Here is a 12,366-nt window from a genome sequence, read left to right on the forward strand (position 1 = left end):
TAAAATCATGAAAGTAATTATTGTGGCTAAATCTAACATCAATGACATATACCTCGAGTCGACGTGCGACGGTCTCCTAATTCGTTTCAAAAATTGTTTTCAGCATGATTCTTGCTAAATTGAGGGGCATACAGTGCCCAAAGGGGGTGAAATCGTTGTCGAAACAAACCCCGGATACCGCTTTTCCAGGGTAACAAACCTCGCAGTAGTGGTCTGAGTTCTTTGTGGACGCCTCAATCACGCTTTTTGGAAAAGAATGAAGGAGGACACCAAAGAATACAAAAAGTAGTGCCGTAGCGAATGATCTTTAACTTCAGCTAGCATCGCCTATATTATGGATACAGTGTGCGTTTGGCCCAGGAGGAGCGGCTGGGTTCGCACTTGGGTATTCCGTCTCTGTCGCTGAGTGCACTTCCTCTGATCTAACGTGACGTGTACCGAAAATGAAGCCGAATCGTATCAATAGATGCAGAAATGTTTAAATCGTGCGTATCAAGGTTGAACCACGTTACCAAACCATACGCACGCGTTAGAGTAAAGGTAGCGTCGCCCCTTAAAGAAAGATTTCGTGCTTAAGCATCTTAGATAATAGAATTCGTCGCAGCTTCCAGCTCTGTGTTTTCTCAATGGTTGCCATGCACGCAACGTGTTTTAAATAGGCGTCTGCGTTGACCTCTGTTTGTTACTTGTGCTATTCAAAATGCAAAGCGCGACTTGTACGGCCGCGATGGCAGTGCGATGAAGCTGGGTAACTGAACAGAGAGAAAGCGCCGCGGCAGGTTAATATAGCCGCATTCTATCTTGAGAAGGTGGCCAAGCCCGTCGCTATTTCCCAAGAATGGGCGATTGTTTTGACACGTGAAAATCTAAAAGAAGCGGCTGCACTCGGAGAAATTTCTAGAGTGAAAAATACATACTACTGAAATGTACGGCACGAAAAGTACCAAACCAGCCACGGTCGCCGAGTGTGCTCCTTCGGAGGAAAACGGGACTGATTACGCAGGCTCGTCATGCCTGGAAATGAGAGGAAAATCGTGCGAATCAGCCACTTTGAAAACGTAGGAGAGGGAGAAGGTCATGGCACAACCAGCAGGCACAATACTTAGTGGGGCTCAGTTTGAACCGCCCTAGACTCCTCTACACATTTCCTGCTTAAAAATCTCCCGTAAAGAGAGGAACATGTCCATTTTTTGTTTTGTTTGCGTTTTTGGGCAAAAACGGGCATTTATTTTCGCAGAAGAGACCATGGGTGCACCCTGTGAAATGCAATTTCAGAAAGTAGTTGGTAATGAGATGTTTTCTTGTGTTCATGACGCAAAAATACAAAGCACTTGCGAAGAAGTTCTTTATTACTCAGAATCTGCCAGTATTTTCGAAGTAACTTTGTTTATAGCATTCGTTTACACATCGAAAAAGTGCCGTTATTCCAGCATTATCTCCTGAAAAAGAGACATCGCATGTTTTAGAGACATTCACACATTTGTTGTAAATCTAGAAGCTGTAACGGGACTTGTGCATGAGGAGTTGCAAGGGGTTGTAACGTTCTCTGGTCTATTTATGGTTTTTTATTCAATAATTACAGTTAATGTGTTGCAGTTTTTCCGAAAAACAAAGTGTAACGAGCGGTATAACCTCAATATCAGGAATTCGGCGGGGAAAAAATTGTGTAGCACGGATTATCTTCGTGTTAGTGCTACAGTGGTCAAGCTGCGCAAATGGCGCGCTCGATGACGTCCCCCCTTTTAAACCCTGCGAGCGGTATTTGTCTAGTTTCGATTTACTAGCTTCGCATTTCGACACGGTACCACAGCAAAAGATCACGTTTGCTATGCCTGAGCTAGTCACCTTAGAGAGCGAATGACAGCGAAGCGCAGCGCTTTGCTTAACTTAGAAATGGTGCTCAAGATGTTTGCGTACTAAGCCAGCGCACTTCTCTCTATGCAGCTCATCAAGAAACTTATCTGTATCGGTACTGAAGGAAGTGTGGAATGAATGTGGACGCAAACCTCGAAAATCAGCTTTTAAAGCAGATAACTGGGCTTGTTGCTAATCTTTAGATTCAATGCACATCGTAACTAGCGCTAAAACAAGGAGATAAGAAAGAAAGCGTTCGTGGTGTCAGTCTTCTGTCCTTGTATTTAGCGCTAGTTACCAGGTGCATTGAATCTAAAAATCAGCTGCAGGTGAAATTATCGACGTGAGTACTATACAACAGACAGGGCTGTAGATACAGCAAGCCTTACCAGCTCATTCTCCTTCGTACCTAACTTTTCCCTGCTTGTAGAAGATTGAAAGAAAAGGAACCTAGGTCTTATCGATTGGTTCTTCAGCTCTTTTTTATGGGCTAGAATTTACCTCTTAATTCACTTTAACTAACGTGTACAAGACTTCAGTAAGTTAAGTAAATTGTACAAGTCTGGTTACAACCCAATGTAAAGTCTGACTTCAAAAAAAATTTAATGTATTTATAGGGCACAAATAATGTATTAGTATTATTAATATTGTTAACAATTTTCGTGAGATCTACGTTGGCTTCCTACGTTTATTGTTTGTTGGCTACAGGTATCAATGTTTAGAGAGGACGAAAGCACATTTCGATGCCCACATAGGTTTGCAGAATATTGCATTTACTCAACAGAACCATAAACTACGTTGAGGAAGCAACAATAAATTGTGTCACGGCAAGGATAGCTACGCATAAGGACTTCCATGTGAGTTAGAGTTCATAATCACGCCTTCGTCTTTGCCTCAGGAAGCATTCTGAGACACGAAGCATTTTTTCAGGGCTTATTCAGTGCTCGTAACTCAAATTGTGCATTCTAACACAGTTCTGATATCCACTATTCTGTGGATCAAGAAGTTTGGAAGGCAAATATCAGGCGTCTTACACGGGGATCAGGGGTACAATAAAAAACCGTCAGGCGAGAGACAAAACAGCTACAGGCAAATTTCTCGCGGACTGAATTAATTCAGCAGTGTATATCTCTGTCGCCACCTAGAGCACCACAAAATGTCGCCTTCGGCACCGAGCGCTCGGGAGCATTAACGTGTGCTTATACTTCAATCGTGTCACAGAAATTATGTTGGCCTCGGGACTGGCAGCGTTTCTTTCTTTTTAAGGCTATTGTGGTTCAAAGCAGGCGAACCTACACGAGAATCCGCGGACAATCAGAAGCCATCAGGTGGCGCAGCTAAGCGCCTCGATCAATGAATGTACCATTTTCTCTACGACAGCACTGCTGGAATTGCTTCCACTTGTGATATGCAGGTAGAATAACCACCCTGATGTTGCCCATTGAGCGCGGTTCATACGCACTTCTATGAATCGCTGGAGCGTGCCTCGCCTGTGGCGATAAAGGCAGCGGGTTCTTGGGAAAGTAATTGGACAACGCAAAGCTACGTATTTTCTGTGGTAACTTGCCCGGCTAGACTATCTGTATAAACAGCCGCAGGTGCCGCTTCGTGCGGAAGCGACAAATTTCTGCTTGAGTGACTCTAGAGAGGCCGGTGATTCGGATTTGGACGCTCTTCCAGACTTTCGCACCTTGGGCAGGGCCAGTCTTGTCCCGCTAGGAGTGAAATCATAGGAGAATCATTGGAGTGCATTAGATCCGTAGTTGAGTAGCCCGCAATGTCACTTAATGGCTAATCGTAAGTTCTCAAACTGCGTTTAAATTTTGAAGGTCTTGGCACGTCCACCGCGCATAATGGTTCGACCGAGCGCCGCGACATCCACGTAACCAACCATTGTGGCAGATGTTGTAGGGCTGTTTTGCGCCCGACATAGACAAGTGGTACTGGTTTGGTTTGGTTTATACGGGTTTAACGTCCCAAAGCAACTCAGGCTATGAGAGACGCCGTAGTGAAGAGCTCGGGAAATTTCGACTACCTGGGGTTCTTTAACGTGCACTGACAACGCACAGTAGACGGGCCTCTAGAATTTCGCCTCCATCGAAATTCGACCGCCGCGGCCGGGATCGAACCCGCGTCTTTCGGGCCGGCAGCCAAGCGCCATAACCACTCAGCCACTGCGGCGGCCAAGTGGTACTGGGGCCACAACTAATATGTTCGCGTTCCCCCTCTCCTCTCGTAGGGAATGAACGGGGAAACCAAATTGACCTTCCGCCATTCGATCCGACATCCCTCCCATAAGATTGGGTCCGAAGTCGGAGAACTCTAAGACATTTTTATGGAAATATCGAAGGTAATGGTCTATTATTCTGAGAAGTACAAACATCTTTTTTTTATAAGTGTTTCCGTCGTTCACATCGGACTGTTAAGACTGCCACAGAAAACAAAAGGGGGAACCCTTTCGACGGTAGCAATTGCAAAAATGTACCTTGGAAAAATACAAGAATGTCATTTGGCTGTCTGTAGAAATATAGATTATTATAGTGAAATCTTGCAATGTATGAAAAAACTGTCTTCATGGAGTGTTTCTCGCCTAAAATGCCTTTGTCTAAATTTTCTAGCCATGTTTCTTACACCCCTTTTAGGCTACCTCTGTTGATTAATGCACGCTTGATTCTCTTCATATAAAGCTTTATTAAGTTGGATACCTAGAGCTTATTACTAGCTTTGTTAGCTCTGCCACTTTTATTATTCGTGCGAGGTGTGATGCTTTGGCGTATTTAATGGACATCTTTCGTTTCCTGAGCAAACTAGCTGGTATACTGCTGAAGCATATTACTGGCTACTTCTACTGCGCACTCGTGAATGATGGCAGTGGGATTTGATTCTGAGTTCCTCTACATCCGCTCTTAGCGCTAACAAGTTAACGAGCTTCCGCCTCACAAGAGTTTTCGATTTCTTCTTGAAGTCTAGGCTAATTTAAAACCTCCCCATCCTTAGGGTGCTACAGAGCACGTTTCAAAGGCCTGCTCATACTGGACGATTCCAGAATGAGCGCATAGTGTAAAGTCTAATTTTAGAGTGCCACATCAAGGCGCCCGTTAGAGGATTCCGCGTCGTAGGCATTGTCGTCGGCATGAGCGCCGGTGTTGGCGCCCCATCACAACTGTGGCATGTTGCAGCAGGTCGAAATGCCACTTGCCACGATGACAGCTTAGGAATGGGCAACCAGAAAGTGACTGCCACGGGCAGGTCCAGGACCGTGCTACGCAGTGTAACACACCAGATTCTAGCGGGTACAGGTGCCGTGTTAGGTGACGAGCATTAATTTAGTGGTGCCGATCTTGTATTCAGCTGCCATTTTTATTTCCTCACGATTGGGGCTCTTCCGCGTCAATTAGCCTTTCTCGTTTGCGGAAGAAGGTGTTTATTTGTACGTTATTTACCTCTAAGTCTGTAAGTTTTTGTCTCTATGAAGGCTACCAAACACCCCTTCCCAACCCCCCTTTATGCCATGGTCGGCTACTGCGTTTCTTCCAGCCTTCTTCTTAACTGCCGTGGCAATGATGTCCCCTGTCAGTACAGTGTTATGTTTTTACTCTAATCATCTTACATTCCACGTACTCATAGAATCGACAATCTGGTCATCTTGGCGAAGGTTAGGCACGTACGCCTTAATCACCCTTATTCTGTACACCCTACTAAGACTAATAACGGTACTAGGACTATTCGTTATGACTTGGGAATTCCTCGTTGTTTCCAGCTATAATATGATTGACCATAAATTGCACACCTAGTTTCTGTCTACCTGCTATTACAATGATAGCTTTGTTTAGGCCTCATCTGCCCAAATAACGTCTCAAATCTCTGTAAAATTCGATCTCATGCTCAATAGATTCGTTCATTGCACTGATTGGCTAACCTCACGGGCTAAGCTTCTAGCATTAAGCGTTGCCAGGTAAAATTTTTTAAAGACAGTCAATGAGCAGAATGAAATTATTAGCACCCTACACTGCGTGACAGGTCTGGCCGCCGCCTTCGCAAGTTTCTACGCAGCCACTGAGAACTGAGGGCCGAGGGTTAACTGGCTGATTCATATAGGATGTCGTGGTGACACACTACGCTAGAGTGGCCATATCCTTTCCTGGTGGTAGAGTTGGTTCCTGTTTCTGGTCGCCGAAATCAGGCCGCACATTAAGCTTGCTATTTATGTGGCCATAGTTTTGTACTAATGATTTCACTTGCATATTCTCTTAACATACCATCCCGTTTATCAAATACTGCATGTTTCTGGTTTCCGAGGTTAAGTAAATTGCGCAAAACAACAAGGCAGAACACAGGTATAAATCTAACATCTGACTGCGATGCACACGACTACACGCGACTCATCAATCTTCAGTATGATTCTGGTGGATTTTTAGTCTTTAAATACTGCGATCTGGCCGCAATTCTGACATAGACTCTTTCAATTGTTCTGTCCTTTTACCTTTCATTGGTTTTAGCACTCGTTCCCATTAAGTCAAAGCCAAACAAAGTATTTCCTCACGGGATGTAGCGAATTGTGGCGAGGGCTCCTTGGGACAAGCCTAATTATTGATTTCTCAAGCAGTTGTCTTCGCTTCGCGGGGCGCGGCTTTCTAGTCTCCGTGCGCATACAGTTATTGTGGCACAAATCGAGCAAGCAGAGAGGCCCGTCCACTTACCTTATCCTTTTTATTTTGAATGCAAAAGTTCATTAAAAATCGGAACACACACACTGGCTCTATCTCGCACACCTACCTAACTTGTAAAGTGTGCGGACCGCCCACACTGGCCAAATTTCCCGCTGTTTATTGAAAAAGTTGAAGTCGGCTTATTAGGCGGGTTGGGCAAAGGGGCCTACATGTGAAATTCGTGCATTATGCCTCACTATGATGATCGAACGGTGGCAAATGGGTCTGGTGCTGCCCATAGTATACAATAATCAACACACGATGGGAACATGCCGGCAAGCAAAATTGGTTCTTCCGTTATAGAACCTTCATTGGCTGACTGTAGGTATCAGAGGGGAAAACTGAGATGAAAAAATCACTGGGCCTTAATTATCATTCTGCCATTACAGTAAATCAGGATTCGATCTTGATTTTCTTTGATTCCGACTTTAATTGGTTAAGTTGTATCTCACAGAATTTTTTATTTACCTGTGTTAATCCTCCTGATTACGGGTCATTGTCAGTTTGTGAAAGTCATTTTAACAATAGAGGCCACCTTCCGGCAAACACACCCTCTGACCCTCTCCCCTACATGGCAGATGATTATATATGCTCTCCCCACTTTCCCACCTGATGAAAGAGGTGGGTGATTCCTTCGTGAACCTCCCGTGAGAGATTGCACGCGACAAGCGTGCACAACACTACGCTTTCAGACGTCAGACATTTCGCTTTCACGGCAGGTCTTGAAATGCTAGTGGTTTAAATCAAACGATAGCCCACAAGAGCTGCCTGCACTTGTCCAAAGTGTAACAGATTGGGGAGCTGGGTAAGCTGCCCCACTTGGATTCAGAATTACCTCATTCTAAATGGATCTGGCCAAACCATGAATCGTATGCCAAGGAAGACACGGTGTTCTACAGCAATTAAAAGACTGAGTTCTTCACAACTTTCTAATCGTTTCTATTGCGCTTGCATGAGCACTAGGTGGACGCGGCGGCGTACGATGAGGCGTAGATTTAAAGCTTGGGACATATCGTTCGCCTTATCTTTAAAGCAGGTGGCACTCAATAAGCCATCGCATTGGAAGGACGAAGCGGCTTTCACAGTCCAATTCGGAATACAACATCTGTAAACACGACGTGTGCGAACTCTGCTCTCATTCTGTGCAGAATTTCATAGCAAGAAAGTGTTTACTCACCCAATTAATGTGTTTCATGTAGGCGCCGGCGGTAATAATTGGGTCAATATAATTTCTCCACTTTGTAGATGTTAAAATCTGTGTATTAGAATCAAAACTTGTGTGTACAACCCAGTGTTTAGTGCTGTTTCGTATGAAAAGTGTAAACTCCTCGTTTTTTTTCAGAGGTGCGTTCTTGAACTTGGCAACTGCTTTCGGTGATGCGTCATAGATCTCTACTTCAAAACTGCAAAAGAAAGCGCATAAAAATTATGTTAACCCAGTGTTTGAACCCTACAATGCTACTTCGTTTTATTGCAGCTGTACAATAGACCGGTGCATGATTGCTGTAAGAAAAACATAAGGAGAAGTCTAATTTATTTCCTTTACTAATTTTCCAGATATGCCAGTGGTCTGTCTTCGCCGTTGCCGTATAGACGGTGACAGATAGAATGTGGCATAAATGTCCTGATTTTGCACAGTAACGCAATGTGCGCTATATTGGCCTACCCTCAGGGCCTTTTTAAGGACTGGACTGCAGTGAACTTGAAAATTTATTCAACTACGGTTCCTGCTGTTCCTTTAGATCCAGCAACCCAGTCTGGTCATGGCCTTTTTTATTTTTCGCCACATTTTGCCATTTCCTCCTTAAAATACCCTCGAAAAACACGCGCATCTATATGCACCTCATGCCGCGTATTAAAGATTTTTTAATTGCGCAGGCGCAAAGCGATTGCAGTTGTATAGATGCGTTGTTGAAACCTTTCCGATGCTTCGTTTTCGAAGAAATCTTCAAATTTCAAGCAAACGAAACTTTCGTAAGCGGCTCGACAGAATAAAAAAAAATCGCGACGCGTATTATAATACCGAATCGCAAATAAGATGAAAAAAAAATAAAAAGCGAAGAACATGGAGGATGGGGTTGCGGCGGTAGCGAGAAGGAAGGCGGCAGTCCGGGACACCAGAGCAGCGTGCGCCGTCTTCTGCTCGCCGAAGACGTCGTCGGTAAAGTAGCGGCGAGCACGCCATGACAAGGGCCACATGTACCCGCTGCTTGCTCCGCTATGGTGCAAGTTTATCACGCTACGCCTTCCGTTCGCGCGAGGCGAGGCTTAGCTGAGGCGGATCACTGTGCGCGCTTGCCAAGCCGAGAACCTGAGCCGCTTCCGTTCGGCACTGCCCCTTCCATGTGCAGTCGAGTACGATGCACATACCGCAGGAGCAGCGTTTAAATGTTGCGTTATCAGGGAGCCTAATTTCCGGCATTTCATTTTTCTGTTAGTGAACCAGATAGTGCTAGGGCAATTCATGCGCCAAACGTTGCAGGTGGCAGCTAGCAGGTGCAGGTTTCATTTGCAGATAGGACAGATTTTTGCTCGCGAGAAATGCAGTACTAGAGCAGAGAAATAAGGCACGAGTAGTTAATTTATTCCAAGTTCCCTTGAAAGCGCACTCTTGCCGATTCTCTTCGAGCACCTCAAAGTGAGGCTTAAACAAGTGGCGGGCTTCGCCTCTGGTCATTATAACCCACCACCGGCCATAAAGTAGGGCCGACTATTGCCTTTTATTTAATAAGCTATATGTTTTAAATTGTGACCTGTCTCTGTATCGGGATATAATTGTCCACCGCGCTCTCGGACTTCATATGGTGCACTGCTCCAACCTTGTAGACCTCGAGAAGAAGATGAATCTATTGTCGAGCACGTCACTCTCAATGCAAGCTCAGAAGCGCTAATCACGAACCTTGTATCATTTTTTTTCTTGGTTCCTCCGTCTAGCGCTATGATGCGCGACGTCCCATTATTGGTTATGGCTTTGTGGAAAATTTCGCGGGATTCGTGTAACTTTTAGGACAAGATTAGCATTGTCTCCCATCGGAGGGTTACTACAAGCACACTGTCATCTGAAGTAAATCCCTGCATTCGAACCGGCCCTAAGCAGCTGCACCAACTATAAGAATGAGAACAAAGGGCGCAGTTGGCTTTCAAGAAAGACGGAGTAACTTCAATGCGTAGCGACCACAGACGCTGCTCCCGTCTGGTTGATTACAAGAACTTATGACTATTTAAGGGAGTTCCAGGGTGGGACCAAAGCACAGGACGGCGATGGTCGCGTTGGCACTGGAACGCGGGGAGCCACTGAGGAAAAAATAGAAGGGACTACCAGGACCAATTGTACAGCCATTACGAGTGATTTTATATTCATTATTGTTGTCTCTGTTAAACACACATTGCATATAGCGCATTCTGTTTATTTTATTGTTTACACCTTATACTTTCACTTACTCTTTAGATGTTCCATCAAATATACAACGTGCCATATAACATGATCCGATAGGAGCAACTGTTCCAGGGTAGAAGCGGCGACGCCCCTGCAGAGTAGAAATTAAGACAAGAATTTGGGCGAGGGGGGACAAGTGTTATGTCAAGTTTTACGCGGTCCTATTAGAAGCCAAGGCGCACTTATTCTGCAGTTCGGTTCTCAGGCACACGGTGACGGGTTGTTAAAGATAGCAAATAAGTGACTGCACTGAATAGCTGGGGCAATGCTGCGTAAAACAATGCAGCTTGGAGTTTTGAACACCTTCAAGCACTTTGTCGGGTATTTTTCGCAGTATCAGCGGCGCTCTTTTTTGATATCTTTCTTTTTCACTTCAACTTTTGCGTCAACGATAACGACTGCCAGTTTAGCACGAAAATGTCAACACCTTAGCAAAACAGCGCATCTATCACTAGCGCAACATTACCGATGCGGCAGAAGATATTAGTTTATGCGGGTGCACATAAGGCGAGAATAAGCTGGTTCTGCATTTTAACTCAATCTCTGCACAGGTAGGAATCTCCATAGGCTTTTATTATTTTGGTACAGTGAAGGCGGCACATGTGCTACTCAATTTCGGAGGGTTTCGGGAAAATGCTGACAGCATGAATATTGGTTCACCTACGGCCTCTGTACAGAGACCCTATATTGGCGTTGGAGAAGGTCCCTAGCTCATGCAGCTAAGGTTCGTCCCACCACCGCCCAGTATTGGTTGGGGACATCCTAGAACCTTGAAAGAAACCCCCCCCCCCCAAGTCCCACTTAATACACGACGCGCAGCAAATGAAAGAAATTGATGTCTAGTCTTCTAGTCACTCCCCCCACGCGTCTCTGTGAGCAGCCAGACTGTTCTTTCCTTCTAAGTACGGCGTCGGAAAAATGTCGCTCTCCAAGTGGGCTCCAATTGTCAATATATCGACATAATAATGTTCACAGCACACTTCGCCTCCCTGATGCATCGTATACGGTGATAAAGTGTGGCTCTATGGGAGCTACTGCAAATTAGGCAGGTGAGCATATTCTCAGCGAGCGCAGTTGATATACGGCGTGATTTAATGGATGGTGAGAGCAAAGTCTGTTAGAAATAATATTTTTACATTTAGTCGAGATGAAAAAGGCAAAGAAATTAAGATATATAGAAAAAAAGGATCCCAAATTTGAGTAAAGCGAACAGCACTGTAATGCAATTGAAGATACTGAGTTAATTATAATTTCCGGCTGTCGCCATAAATGCGCATATTTGTTGCCGCAGACGGTAAATTAAACTTGTCCACACCAATGCTTTTCGCAAAAAACTATTTTTTCATTAATTTGTATAGCAAAGACACATTGGGAAAGAAAACACAACACTGTAACAAAACACTTGAACTGAAAACATCTGAAAACACGCAACCCATTTGAACTTTTTTTACCCAGTTCAAAAACGTTATAGCTGGAAATAAATGTTTCTAAGGGCCGAATACGAAATTCAACCCTAACTTGATCCAAACTCGAAAAAATTACGGTTCGACACCCTGGTTTTGTCTTGCCTTCCAGGTTGATTTTCAATATGTAATGGGAGATAGTTTGGTTACTTTGAAGTTTGATGTGGTAGCACTGCGCACATTTTCTTCTGTTGCCGTGTTTACTGCACATTTGGGAAGAACAAAAGGACAAACTTGGGCCAGTACTTCGTCGAGTACCTTTAACCTGTCATAGTATGAAGGCCGAGTCAAATGTAAGTGAGGCAATGGGAATATATGGCAAACGCGGTACTTTATTTAAAATTAGTGTCCGTGAGCATTTATACATTTGCCCGAGTGACTAACGAGCAGCTTGATTTTCGTTTCATAAAACTGCTTAGGTTGCTCCTTCAAAAAGCCTGTAACTAATTCTTTCATGTCTTCGTTCGACATGAATCGGGTTCTCTTGAGCTGTTTTTTCAATTGCCCGAAAATGTGAAAGTCACAAGGCAAATGGTGCGGGATGTATGGCGCATATTAAGGCGTTTCCCACGTGAACTTTGCCAGTTTTGTTATAAGTACATCAGAGACCTAGGGAGGGGCACTGTCGTTCAGCAAGATGAACCGATTCGTCGTTTGTTCTTGATTGCGGCATGCAGCCGATCAAGTGCATGACAATAATGAAAACAATTTAATAGCCTCTCCAGGTTCAGCAAATCCGATCAGTAATGTCTCCTGATGATCGAAAAAAAAATCAACAGCACAGACCACTAATGTCTTGCTCTGAAACACCTTCCGATGTCAAGAACCTCATGCACCACGCTGTTCAACTTTTGGAGCGTCCATTATGTCTCACAACTATGTTCACTTCAGTGTATGAGAGGAA

General features: G+C 44.5%; 1 protein-coding gene across 1 annotated transcript in view; it reads right to left on the reverse strand.

Moving 5' to 3' along the window:
* Positions 1-1,359: 1,359 nt before the first annotated feature.
* LOC144104293 (uncharacterized) overlaps positions 1,360-12,366 on the reverse strand; it is a 107,726-nt gene continuing 96,719 nt past the window's right edge. Inside the window, exons 7-9 of the mRNA XM_077637193.1 lie at positions 10,005-10,090; positions 7,741-7,966; positions 1,360-1,439 (exon numbers count right to left, since the gene is read on the reverse strand). Of these exons, the coding sequence (XP_077493319.1) occupies positions 1,422-1,439; positions 7,741-7,966; positions 10,005-10,090 (330 nt within the window). The 3' untranslated portion in view covers positions 1,360-1,421. The remainder of the gene's footprint in view (positions 1,440-7,740; positions 7,967-10,004; positions 10,091-12,366) is intronic.

The sequence above is a fragment of the Amblyomma americanum genome, chromosome 9, assembly GCF_052857255.1.
Source record: "Amblyomma americanum isolate KBUSLIRL-KWMA chromosome 9, ASM5285725v1, whole genome shotgun sequence".
NCBI lineage: Eukaryota > Metazoa > Arthropoda > Arachnida > Ixodida > Ixodidae > Amblyomma > Amblyomma americanum.